We start from the raw sequence: 14,396 nt of genomic DNA on the forward strand, positions 1-14,396 counted from the left end.
TGTAAATTTGCGATTAATCGCGAGTTAACTCTGGACAAAATGCGATTAATCGCGATTAAAAATTTTAATCGCCTGACAGCTCTAATTTTAATTATATTAATTGTACATTTGGTGTTTTTGTGTCCATTTCTTTATCAACAGATCCTTAAGTTTTCTATCATTTCGACTCAGTGGGACAAAAACTGATGAGTTTATACCTGAGAACAACATTTCTATGATAAATTCACTCACATGATACATTCAGAATCCAGAAAAAATTCATGTAAAATTATTTATTTGTATGACGGTGCAGAAAACAAGTATTTATCTCTAACAAACAATTCTGTTACCCTCCGGGTAATTCTATCCGTCCTCCAAAACATTTTATTTTATTATTATTAATGACCCGATGTTATCTTGAGCTCATTTCTAACTTGTATCATTTTGAAAAAATGTATTTCTATGGAGAGTTAAATATTTAAAGTAATTTAAGGTTTAAGTTGATTTATTCTGGAATAATATTCCTGCCTTTTTATTGTCATAATTATGTTAAAAAGTTACGGTTTTAAAGTTTTAAAAATTGGCCTTCTGCTAACTTTTTGGACCATTTACTAAGATTTTTTAGGTTATTTTGGAGTTAAGCTAATAGTTCAGCTACATGCTAGCTAGTTTAATTTAGGCTTTTTTTTAGTTTTTAGGCTACTTTGGCTAAATTAGCAGATATTGTAGCTGGCTATTCGCTTCAGCTTTTAGCCGTAAATTTCAGCCTCTTGAGCGAGTTCGACACCCCCGCCTTCAACAGTCAGACTGCAACCTCTCCACCAAGACCAAAGAGCTGTCGAAGGACACCAGGAACAAGATTGTAGACCTGAACCAGAACAAATCTACAATAATCAGCAGCTTGGAGAGAAGAGATCAACGGATGGAGAAATGATTAGAAAATATCAGAAACACAAGATCACTGATGATTTCTGTGAAGGAGGTGGAACAGATGATCTTAAGAAAACAGCCCAGAAACACAATAACCTGGGCTACAGTAACCAGAGGTTACTATAGTAACACACATGGATTCAAATCCTGCCGAGCTCCAAAGGTTCTCCAGACCCGTCTAAAGTCTTCCAGAGACCATCTGGATGGTCCAGAAGAGGTTTGGTGATCAGACCAAGAGGAACTCTCTGACATAATGGCTGCTCACTGTGTTCAGAGACAAAACATGCTAAGAGACATCCTAAAAACACCAAGCCCATTGTGAAGCATGAGGGTGGAACCATCATGGTTTGGGGTGTATGAATGGATCCACGTATGGAGAGATTTTGGGCTTGTTAGCAGGTTCTTTATTCTTTGGTCATCGGGATAATTGTTTATATTTTGTGATAATATTCTGTGTTTCATGAAGATAAATACACATCAATGTGTTATAGTAGTGAAACATGGATATATTTAGTTTTCTATTCTGTTGTTATGATAAATTAAAATGTTCTCGTCACATATTTTGATAAATTGATTTCTCCCAAAAGAGCTAATCCTACTCCAGTGGGACTTTTTCATATTTTTCGGAGTATAAGTCGTTTTTTTTGCATATTTTAGCCAGGGGTGCGACTTATACTCAGGATCGACTTTTAAAACATAAATATACTCATTAATAACTGGGTAACAGAGTCACATAAGAACCTCTAAAAGTTCTGTAATTCAGACGCAGCTTCTGCAACAGAAGGTAAAGTGAAGAGAAATAGAGACTGAAGGATCTCATGAACCCAGACATGGAGATGCAATTACTGATACTTTTGAGGAGATCTTCAAAATTCATACATTTGATCCACAAACATCATCTGTGTGATCCATGAATTAGACAATGCGATTTAGACGGTCGGTGTGAACGCAGCGTTACACCGGGTTGTTCAGAAACATCCCGATGACTTGTATTCTTCAGAGTATAAGTCGCACTTTTACAATCTTTGGCCGGAGGTGCGACTTATACTCCAGTGAGATTTAGAGAGGATTTGATTTTTCTTTATAATGTATTATTTTTGGCTGCTACAACTTATAGTCTGAAAAATGCCGTAAATAAAACATTTCTTTCTTTATTATTATTATTATTGGATGTTTTTGCTGCTGTGACTAAAGCCTTGTTCCCACTGAGTGGTCTGGTTTGGTAAGGAGTAGTACGGTACGGTCCAGTTCATTTTGACGAGCGTTTCCACTCAGTTAAGCCTTTCTTCCAATGAGCAGTTTGTTTAAATTGCACACGCGTGACGTAGAACACTAGCGTGTCATTGCGTCATTTACTAGAAAACCATCAATAATAGAGGTCATCAAGAAACTCGTTTTTTTGTTGCTCAACTTTTTTTCCATCGGAATTTAATGTTTGAGAGAAGACTGCGTGTGGCTAAGGAGAATATCGCTGTAAAGAGGAACTTTCTAATGTCATCATACCTCTCTGTCAATCATTGAGTGGCGACAGCGCCAACCGTCCCGTTCTATTTTTCTTTGGACCTACAGCAGATAGTGAGGTACTTTTTAATGGGTCCATTTTACAAATGAAATGCTCAAAATACCGGATCGAACCGGACTGTACCGTATTGGACTGCTCAGCAGAAACGAGGGTTAATGGTCTCAAAAATATGGTAAATACGATTTATTTTATGATGCTTTTATGCCCCAGGACATACTGGAGACACTACGTCTCCCGGCTGGCCTGGAAACACCTTCAGGTCCCTCAGAGGAGCTGGAGGAAGTGACCTGGGACAGGGAAGTCTGGGTAAGTTTGCAAAGACTGCTGACCCAACGACCCGGTACCGGATGGTTAAACGGATGTTCTTTTGGCTGCTGCGACGTATAGTCTGAAAAATACGGTATATACAAGTTTGTTTTCCTCATTGTGCATTTATTTTGGGTGTTGTGACTAATTATCCAAACATTATGGTATTGAAATTTTATTAGTTTTAGCGACTTATAGTCCCAAAAACACACATTAATTAATAATTATTGATTAAATATCTAAAATTATTCCTAAATATGTTTTTTTTTATCAATTTTAATTGTAAGTTATTTCAATTTTTTTTTAATTCAAGCATTTTTTTTACTTTATTTTCGTATTTTTTTACAGGCATGCTCAGTGGTTAGTGCAAACAAAACGGGTTTAGAAAATGAATTGATTTTTGTTACATTTTTTTCATTATTTATGCCTTTTAATATATTTATTCTACTTTCTTTTCATACTTTGCCTGTAAAGCAGCTTTTTCTAAATATTAGATCACATTAAGTCTTTTGTTTCATGTTTTTATTAGGGCTGTCAGATTTGTCGCGTTAAAAACGCATTAATCCGACATGTGCTTGACGCTGACAATTTTTTTGACGCATTAATCGCGGACTTTCTCATACGTGCCTTTCCATACCGCGCGCGGGCGTCCCGCCCTCCAACTCACCGGCTGCTCTCACACTAGATCACGGGCGGGTCTCCAACCTCCGAGCTGCGAGCTAAAACCGGCCGGCGCTAGGACCTGGAGAGCTCCTGCACCCTAACCCAGCTCCGGTTCGCGTCCAGTATCACGTCTGGTGGTACCAGCTCGCGTCCGGCGCCGCGTCCCGAGAGCTGCGCACATCCGACGTTCCGGACAGCAAGCGCACCGGGGGACGTTTTAAACGTGGTTTAAACAACGCCAGTTATTTGTAGATGAAAAGATAAATCTCAGCTTTGAGTGTGTGGCCCGACCCTCTTTCGCCGCGCGAAATATGCAAAATATCCCAAAGTTCTGGAGGTTCAAGCGTGATCCAGCACCAGCATAGCGGTCTGTCTGCCGGCATATTCATGGCGTGAGCTCCGCTGGACACGTCGGTGCATCGAGCTGCAGCCAGAGAACGCGGCGGCAGTAACAGACTGTCAAACTATCCACAGAGTATCCCGCTTTTCTCAGTCTTTAATGTTTTAAAAAACAAAAGTTAATTGGAAATGATAAATCTCTATTTCATTTATTACTGTAGTTCAGCGGAGGAAAAGATTTGGTCCTGACAAAAAATGAACATGAAAGTGTTATGGAAATGTTATTTTTGATGTTTTTTATTTTATTTTACTGAACGTTGATTGAAGTTTTGAATTTAAAATGCCCTTCACTTGCACTTGGGCTTTTGTTAGGCATTTTATGTTGCAGCCTTTTATTGTTAAGAAAGTTTATCTCAATATAATGTTACAAAATAAAGTATTTCTGATTAAAACTATACATTTTGCCATTCTTGTTTTCATAATTAATGTAGAACTAATAAATTCCACGAACCACACATTTTTTTTCCTTAAAAAAAGGCCACATGTAAATTTGCGATTAATCCCGAGTTAACTATGGACAATGCGATTAATCGCGATAAAAAAATTTAATCGCCTGACAGCTCTAGTTTTTATCCATCAGTATAAATAGAAAAGTTGTTGCTATCGATGCCAATACTTTAATTCTTCCGCTCTTTACAAGAACTCTGTGCTTCCACTTCATGTTTGGGTCAGAGAAGCGCCTCACTCACCGGTTTCGATGGCCTCCTTCATGTACACGGCGCAGTAAGGATTCAGCACCTCCTCGTAGTAGGCCAAACCCGGATCGATCTCAAAGTTGGAGAAGCCGATCCGCAGGAACGGCGACATGCTTCCTCCGCTCAGCTGCCCAAACTCCAGGAAGCCTCAGGATGCGGCGGCGCCGTTTGAAAAAGGTTTTCTCAGATTTGGCAGAGCGCTCGGGTGATGATGCACCGTCTCCCCGCCACAGAGCGCAGCGTCTGCCCCTTTTCCTCCAGAGGAAGGGCACACGGGCAGGAAGGAGGAGGAGCACAGGCTTCTTTTCTTTTTTTTTCCGCCCTTCAAACAACCTGTGAAAAGAAGAAAATATTTCGTCAGCCGTGATGCTCCAACCGCAAGACCTGACTGAAGGCGGTTTCTGTTCTCCGCGCCTCAGAAGCCTCAACTTCAATAAAAGTATCTTAAAAACAAAGAAACATTTCGGCTCTAAAACAGAAAGTACAGTCTGCTGTGATCAATGGTTGCTGCAGTGCTGGAAACACACCTGCAGCCCGCTTCCTCTGCAGTCGCTCTGCCAGAGCCAGAGCGACTCCTCCATTCTTGACATTTGAGTCCTGCCGTGCGTGTGCAGTCCCAGCGGCGGACAGGGGGCCGCACTATTAATAGAGATGAAACACTAAACGAGGAATAAACGAGTGCAGGGGTCTGGCAAAAGTCACCTCCTACTCCGAAGCTCATCTGTCACAGAAAACCTATCGGCAGTTGTTGAAGAAACTCCTCGTTTCGAGTATAGAAACCACAAATATGGTTTATTGATGCTCTTCAAAGGACTTTCGACTCACATCAGTCAGAGGGGATGCCGCTCATCGGCCACGTCTTTCCTTCAAGTATCAAAAAGTGAGTTTAAGTTAAAAAAAACAAGAAAAAAATCTGCAGAAAAATGCAAATTAAAGCATTTCTCTGACAAACGTTACTTAACTTTTCATTACTGCTTTTATTTTGAAAAATAGCCCTTTAACCCCAGAGCTCCAGTGTTTATATGTTACGTCCTGTTGCTACTGCTGGACCTTTTTCCATCCAGTCCTTCTGCTCACCTGGCAGGTGTGGCCAAAGTGCCTTAATGTGCACCTGCTGGCTATTTAAGACAGAGAAGGCCACATCGAGGCCGGCAGGGAGCAGAGCAGGAGGCTGTGTAGCGGCTGTACTTTGAGGGGTGCTGGTTTTGTTCTTTTCTTCCTCGGTCGTCTTATACTGCTGGGTTTTGTTATTTTAGTTTGGGGTTGGTCTTTGATAGTCTCAGTTTGTGGTCTTCCCTTATTAGTTTCTTTAGGTAGATTTTGATCAGGCAGTCATTAGCAGGGAGCTGAGATCCCCCCCCCCCCATCTCGGGACATAAGATTTCCTTTTATCTAATAAACTGTGTTCCTTTTATTCTCATTTGTGTCCAGTTTTTGTGATTGTGCCCTTTTGTACTGACTCGAGCCAAGTTTACCCATAGGGGACGTAACAATATTTTTTGATTTCACGCCACTTTTCTCCTTCAGAATCTATTGGAATTATGTGTTAACAACTAAGAGATTATAGTACGTTAAAGATATCGTGATTATTTGCCATCAGTGATGCCTCAGGTCTTAAAGGGTTAAAGAAACCAGAACTTTGTTAATTTAATTATTTTAGGTCTAAAACTGCTGGCTCTTGCCTTAAAAGTCTTTCATATTCGTCCCGAACTCGTCTCAAACATCTCTCATACTTGCCCCAAACTTCTCTCATACTTGCCCCAAACTTCTTTCATACTTGTCCCAAACTTTTCTCATACTTGTCCCAAACTTCTCTCATACTTGCCCCAAACTTCTCTCATACTTGCCCCAAACTTCTCTCATACTTGTCCCAAACTTTTCTCATACTTGTCCCAAACTTCTCTCAACTTGTCCCAAATTTGTCTTAAACTTCTTTCATAATTGTCCCAAACCTGTCTCAAACTTTTCTCATACTTGTCCCAAACTTCTCTCATAATTGTCCCAAACCTGTCTCAAAATTCTCTCATACTTGTCCCAAACTTGTCTCAAACTTCTCTCATACTTGTCCCAAACTTGTCTCAAACTTCTCTCATAATTGTCCCAAACCTGTCTCAAACTTCTCTCATACTTGTCCCAAACGTTTCTCATAATTGTCCCAAACCTGTCTCAAATTTCTCTCATACTTGTCCCAAACTTGTCTCAAACTTCTCTCATACGTGTCCCAAACCTGTCTTAAACTTCTCTCATACTTGTCCCAAACTTGTCTCAAACTTCTCTCATACTTGTCCCAAACCTGTCTCAAACTTCTCTCATAAATGTCCCAAACCTGTCTTAAACTTCTCTCATACTTGTCCCAAACTTCTCTCATAATTGTCCTAAACCTGTCTTAAAATTTTCTCATACTTGTCCCAAACTTGTCTCAAACTTCCTCATACTTGTCTCAAATATTTTTCAAATTCATCTCAACTCATCTTCAGAATCTACTGGAATTACGTGTAAACAATAAAAAAAAAATTTACTGTACATTAAATATTTTGTGTTTAAGCGTCACCGGTGACGTCTCAGGGGTTAAAGAAATCACAACTTTGTTATTTTAATCATTTTAGATCTAAAACTACTCTATGGCTAAATAACAAACCTCTAAGACAGGAAGGTTTCAATTTCACACACCTTCACACACTGTGAGCTGCAGCTCATCACACGTGGGGGGGAGCCTTGTGCGAGGCCCGATCGGGCGTGGGGGTAAAACTTCCGGTGCTGGTGTTATGAAAGCGTAACCACGCTTCCTGTAGCAAAAACTTTATTTGATAGGACTCCCAGGTGGAGGTGCAGCAAAAAAAACAAATAAATGACATTTCACCCAAATAAAGCTTGATTTCTGACTGAATATGCTAAAAAAATGCAATCTGTCTGAAATGGTTGCTATAAAAAGATGCAGACTGAAGATACTGAGATCATAAATTAAGTAAAGATCCTGATGTGAACAGGTTTTTTTTCTCCTTTTTGCTCCAGATGAACTTTTTTTACATGTGCAAACAGCTTTTGACGCTGCTTTAATACTTCCATCTAAAATGACAGAAAAGTGCTGGAAAAACTGCAAACATGAAAGTCAGTAACAACACCCAAGAGGAGCAGGAAGGTAAGGTGTTGAACTTGAATGAACCACAACCTGTAGATGAAAGATAAGAAATGAGCTCCAGAACCAGCATGTGCTGAAGGAAAAGGAGTCGTTTATTCCTCTATTTCTGCTTCTCATCCGATTAAAACAGTTTGGATTTACATTTTCATTTAACATCCTGTTTGTCTGATCACAGAGCAAATTAAAAATGTTCCGAGCTTTAATTAGAAATGTGGTGGTGTCAAAGAGAATGAGGCACCTCAAAGAGTGAGCTTAAACTTAATTTACTGTCATATTAATTCACATAAAACGCAAATAACAAATCTTTAGAGTATTTTAGATCTTCAATTATAATAATTTTTTATTCTAAAAACAGAATACACTTTGTCTTCTGCTGGAATTTGTCTTATACTATTGTGTTTCTAAGAGAGGGTTGGAGCGTGGGCCTCTCAATTTCCACTGCTGGAATTCTTAATTTTGTTGAGGATCTCCAATTTCCACTTTGTCTCAAACTTGCTTCAACCTTTTCTTAAACGTGTCTCATACTTGACTCAAAATTCTCTCCTATTTGTTTTTTATTTGTCCCAAACTTGTCTCAAACTGTTTTCAATTTACCCTCTCAAAGTTAGATAATTTTATAGAAACATATTCACCAATAAAAACAAAAAATTGATGTACTAAATAAACTGAGAACTAAAAGAGATCATACACAAATTTCACATATCAGTGATTTGCCAAGTATGTGAACACTAAAAGTGTTAAATTTGTTGTGGATGTCTCCAGCTTGTGTCAAACTTGTCTCAAACATCTCTCAAACATCTCTCAAACATATCCCAAACTTGTCTAAAATACTTTACAAACTGGTTACAAATTCATCTCAAACCATTCTCTAAGTTGGACAACTTTATAGTAATATATTCACCTATTAAAAACTAAAATATGATGTAGTAAATACAAATCATTCATTTAGAAAGTATGTGAAAACTAGAGGATTATTAGTACTGAAGATGTCTCAAACTTGTTTTGAATTTGTCTCAAAGTTCTCTCGTACTTGTCCCAAACTTGTCTCAAATTAGTCTCAATGTAGTCTCTTTAATTAATTTATTAGAAAAACATACCTCTATAAAAACTAAAATAAGAATTAAAAACAACATTTGATACTCTAAATAAAATTATCTGCAAATTTCACAATTATTTAATTATAAAGCAACTGAACATTAAAAGTTATAATTTTGTTGCATCTTAAACTTCTCTCGAACTTGTCCCAACTGTCTCTCAAACTTGTCCCAAACTTCTCTCAGAAGTGTCCAAAACTTCTCTCAAACTTGTCCCAAACTTCTCTCGAACTTGTCCCAAATTTCTCTCGAACTTGTCCCAAATTTCTCTCATACTTGTCCCAATCTTGTCTCATATTTGTCCTAAATTTTTCTCATACTTGTTCCAAATTTCTCTCAAACTTGACCGGAACTTCTTTTGAATTTGTCCCAATCTTCTCTCATACTCGTCCTAAACGTTTTTTATACTTGTCCCAATCTTGTCTCCTATTTGTTCCAAACTTCTCTCAAATTTTTCATAAATTCTCCTCAAACTCTTCACAAACTATTCTCAATGTAGTCTCTCTAAGTCAGACAACTCTTTAGAAACACATTCACCTCTTAAAACTAAAATAAGATCTATTAAATATAAAACTGACCCTTAAAAAGAGACGACAAATATCACAAAACATCGTACAGCCAGAAAGTTTATGAACAGAAGAATTGTTGAGGATGTCTCAAACTTGACTAAAATCAAATTTGTCTCAAACATATCTCAAATATTTTTCCAATAGATCTCAAATTTATCTCAATTTAGTTTTTTTTCAGTCATAAACTTACTGACCTATGAAAAATAAAATATATTAGATAACATACAAAACATCTCAATTTCACAAAAATGTAAAATATGATCCATTCAGAAAGTATGTGAACCCTAAAAGCATCAATGCAACACCAACATATTTACCACATAAAAATAGTCACTATATTGTCCAAACAAGGACGGTCTTCAAACAGGAAGTAAAGACATCCTCTTTATCCTAGACAATAAAAGTATTTGAAGCCAGATCACTTCAGCAGATGACCACTAGGTGGTTTTTCACGCAAGTCATTCTGAATGTCAATCTAGAGCAGTGCGGTTTTACAATAAAACATGTTTATAGTATAGTTTTTGTCCATTACTATAAACTATAAATCCAGGTTACGATGTTCTACGTGGAGCAGGTTTAACTACAAAGTTTTCTGATGAATGTTTTTAGGACAAATTCTTGTAGGGTTTTTTGCCCAACATATTTTTCCATTATTTAAATGTTTTAAATTGATTCTAATAAGAATCTTAGAAAGAAAAAGTGATTTAAAATCTGCATTAAAGGGAAACTTTTTCTGTAAAAGGTAGCGTTTGTCAGAGTCACGATGGTTGTAGAAGATTATGATGTTAAGAGCCACAGAACCATCTCATCGACATTATTATCCCCCTTCTGGCAAAACAGTTTATATAATTATATTCAGCGGTGAACAGAGCGGCTGCAGCTGTTCTCTGTGGAAAGCAGGTCATCTGTGGACATTTTAAAATAATTGTTCGCTCTACATTTATGCTCAAGTAATCACATATCTGTGTGTTTTAATCCATCTCTACTTCTGGGTGATATAAACAAAGTGTTTATAATTTAAAATATGACACTTTGGGTAGTAAAACCCAAATTTACTGTCATTTTTAGCTGTGCTTAAAAAAGATGTCCCTCCATGGAGCAGTCTGGAGTTGACAGGATGTCAAGAAAAATATCCCAGATTAAAAAAAAAAAACATGTTAAATACTTCCCAAAATCAAAAATAAAGAGCCATTTACTGTCATGAAAAAATGCATCAGCAACACTTTCAAACTATGTTATCTCATTAAAATTCATCAGAATTTAATTTTTACATTTCACAGAATTCCTTTTAAATTAAAAGCTCAGAGATGACGACCAGTGATGTAATAAGAATGGAACACGCCGCATGCTAATGTCACATGTTTTCATTTCAACCCAGATTTTGGTTTAGCTCCGCCTGATATGACATCATCAGCCCCATTAGTAAGTTCAAACGAACGAGCGTTTTAACTATTGAAATACCCAGCGGTTGTGTTTGAATTCTTAAAGGGCGTTTACCATTTTGTTGGGGTATCCAAATCTATGAATGTACCTGAATTCCATCACTACTTTACCCCAATATTGTGTTCGGGTCAAAATTGACGTGTTTTCAAGTGTGAAATTGGGTCAATCTTGACCCGAACCTTTTATTATTATTTTTCAGATCAGTAAAGTGGAAAAAACAAGAAGATAAAAGCCTAAAATTACGTTTTTGAGAAGCATATAAAGTACTTCAAAGCATAAATATACACTCACACATCCTTAAATATAAAAACATGAAGTTTCTCATTACATTTACATGTACCAAATCTACAAAAACTGAGAGAAAAGAATGATGGAAATACAATTTTCCTGCATCTCCTACCCCAATATCCAAATTAAATCTTAAATGAAAAAGTTAAATTTAAACTTTTTACTGAGATTAAGCAGAATCTTAGTGAGCACGTGCAGGCGCATCATTTTGGTCAGCCTTAAGAAAATCATGGTACGGCCCCATTTAAGGGCGTTTGCCATTTTTTTCCCTGTATTTTTAACTTTTGGTTAATTTTTAAGTTATACTTGCAAGAGAAGTTAGAAATTTGTCTCATAAAAGTAAAGAAATGTTTGTTTAATTGGCTTGTGGGAGGGGCTTAGCCATACATCAGGTGGAACGAGAGGTAACATGTTGCTCTTTCAGAAATAATTGATGCATTTTGTCTTTTGTTTTTTCTACTTTAATGTCCGGTAGTGTCTTCTTATTTTTGATTTTTTTAAAGTGAAGAAGAACCCGTCACCCATTTCCTCTGAAAGGACCTGCAGAGTCGCCAACGCGCTCCATCTCAGGTTAGCTAACGTTTAATCACGGAAAAACAGTCGGCCAATGGACGGTGTGTTAGCTTTATAGAGACTGCTTCCTTATTTGCACTTTTTCAGACGATAAAACATATTTCATAAGACCGTTTAGGTTTGTGAAAGTGAAATAATTCTGCTATTCTCTAGCGTTAATGTCAGATGAAATCTGACAGCAGCTAAATGTTTTAGTATCTGGTTAAAAGGATTTATCGAGACCTAAACACGAGCAGGTATCAGCATCCGCCCTCAAAGGTCACCCCCCCCACCTGGGCTCCAACATGGAGATGTAAAGAAGGTCAAGAGGTTGGATGCCTTTGTGGAGGCTTTCATGAGCGGGGCAGCTCTGACCCGGTGTGACTTCAAAGCGCAGCGGGGGGTGTCGGGGGGGGGGGGGTTGACACCTTTGTGGTTCTTGGCAGGAGGCGGTGCGTCTTTGACTGTAGCTGCTGCTTTGACAGAAACGCAGAAGATAAAGCTTCCATGAAAGAGTCCTTCAAACAGAGACGCAGAGCAGCAGAGCGCCGATGGGCAAAACCATCACTACCACCACAAGACCGTCTTATTTTAAGGATAATTGTCCCTTAATTGATCCATAATATATAAAATATTTACATGATCCAAAAATAAATCTAAAATCAAGAGTTTCTATTGATTTTTGTTAAAATTCTTGAACTGGAAAGAATTCAACGTAACCGGTAACAATGAAATAACTCTTCACTAAATATTGTGAGTAGAATAACATCAGATATTCCCTCATGTGATTCTCACAGAGATGGACCTACAAGAGGATCACAAGTAAGCAGAGCGGCAGTTTGCTAAACTAAAGCTGTCCCACACCATGAAACCACCACTGCCATGCTTGACAGTTCATTTGTAGAGTAGCAATCGAACATAGATTTACACTTAGAGTCTAGAACCTTCGTGTGATTCTCTCAGAGGTGGACATGCTAGCGAGCGGATGACGGGTTTTTCAAATTGAAACTGTCCCACACCATGAAGCTACCACTACCATGTTTGACTGTTATTTTACAGAGTAAGAATCAAGCATCTAGATTAACATATAGAGTCTAGAACCTTCATGTGATTCTCTTAGTTGTGGATATACAAGCAAGCGGATGACGGGTTTTGCAAATGAAAGCTGTCGCACACCATGAAACTACCACTGCCGTGCTTGATTGTTACTTTGTAGAGTTTTGGAAACAAACAGCTTCCAGGAACAACTTCTTCTTTCTCACAAGAGTATCTGTCCAGATATTTCGGGGAGAATCCAGATGTGTCTCTGCGTTCATGAGAATATTTGTCTCCTTCTGACTGTTGGATCGTGAACTCTGATCTAAACAAGAGCAAGTGAAACCAAACTTCTTTGCATCGCCTTCTGTTTCCTTGAAGAGCTCCTGGATTAACCCTTGTCGTCTTTTTCATTTTAAGTTCTTTATGTCTTTACCATGTTAAAAAGGTCAGGTTCAAGTGCCAGTGGATCTATCTGGGATCAAGTAAACGGTGTGAAATTGGGATGTTTTTAGTCGAAATCAATAAAGATGTTGCTTTTGAGGACAAAGTTTCTGTGGAGCGACAGTAGAAATATTTTTAATAATAATAATGATGATGATGGCCTCTCAGTCGGACTGTTGGCGCAGAGCGACCTCCATCCCATCACGATAAGTGAGAGATCTCTGTTTACATGCTCTCCCGTTGAGCAACATCCGAGATATCCACTCAGACAGTTTAGATCCAGACTCCAGCTCAGACAAAGACGTTCATGGATTTATTTGTCTGCTAGCGGTGCATCAGAATGGGGCGGAGCCGAGAGCTTGTGGCCACGCCCAGCATTTTCTACATCACAAATATGGTCTTTTTCAAGCAACATTTTTTCATCTGCTCGTGATTCATAACAAAATGAATGAAAAAATACTAAGAAATGCAATTTTTAACTAAATTTGATTAATATGTCTTCAATCATCAGGAAAACGCCACAAGAACATGTTAAAAACGCCATTTGTATCCATTTCAATCCCTAATTCAAATGATATCTGTTTTTTACATCCAAACTAAAACATATTTTAACTCTCTTTTTATTTAAAGAATAAACTATTATATATAATATATGTATTTAAATCATTTACTTTTGAATAAACAAATAAACAGTGTTTTTGCAGTGATACTAAGCACCAAACAGCACAAAAACCAAAACAAACATAATTTCTGAGTGTATTTTTACACAGAAACTCGCTAAATATTAAACATATTTCTCAAAATTCCCGTTTAAATAAACATTTTCGTCCCCAAAAATACCAAAGCATGAAGAACCCTGTAAATCTGAGGACTAAAAAGTCAAACTTCTCTTCATTTTCTGATGTTCCCTCGTGTCAAACAGCGCGCGCCGCTTCAATAACCTTCACATCGATCAAAGCGCCGCAGGTTCAAACATTTTAACTCAAAAAAACTTTAAAAACTTGAACATAAAAGGCTCACCTCCTCCGGACGGACGAAGTTCGCTGCTCCGCACCCGCGAGACAGATCAGAGGAAGCACGCGCCAGGTTTGAAACGCTGATACCGTGGTGCGTTCACGGGCTCACGGAATTTCCTCTCACTATGCAGAATGCTCATATTTAACATTAATCTGGTTTTTAGAAATAAATAAAAACACAAGCTTTGACTTTAGAGCCACATCGAAGACTTTTAGAGACAATTTAAATGTTTTGACGTCGTGCTCTTCTCACGCTCTCACATAAACAGAATTAAAAACGTCATTTTTCCAAAAGTCTTCAAACTCGTCAGTACAATATGCA

At 37.9% G+C, this 14,396-nt stretch overlaps 1 protein-coding gene across 2 annotated transcripts in view; it reads right to left on the reverse strand.

The window, feature by feature from the left end:
* Window positions 1-14,191, reverse strand: part of prkcq (protein kinase C, theta) — a 42,167-nt gene extending 27,976 nt beyond the window's left edge. Inside the window, exons 1-3 of one of the 2 annotated variants that reach the window (XM_024286564.2) lie at window positions 14,079-14,175; window positions 5,022-5,133; window positions 4,489-4,827 (exon numbers count right to left, since the gene is read on the reverse strand). In XM_024286564.2, the coding sequence (XP_024142332.1) occupies window positions 4,489-4,606 (118 nt within the window). In that variant the 5' untranslated portion in view covers window positions 4,607-4,827; window positions 5,022-5,133; window positions 14,079-14,175. Of the gene's footprint in view, window positions 1-4,488; window positions 4,828-5,021; window positions 5,134-14,078 lie in introns of both variants that reach the window. The other variant, XM_024286555.2, reaches the window with a different exon arrangement.
* Window positions 14,192-14,396: the final 205 nt, after the last annotated feature.

Source organism: Oryzias melastigma, linkage group LG23 (genome assembly GCF_002922805.2).
Source record: "Oryzias melastigma strain HK-1 linkage group LG23, ASM292280v2, whole genome shotgun sequence".
Taxonomy (NCBI): domain Eukaryota; kingdom Metazoa; phylum Chordata; class Actinopteri; order Beloniformes; family Adrianichthyidae; genus Oryzias; species Oryzias melastigma.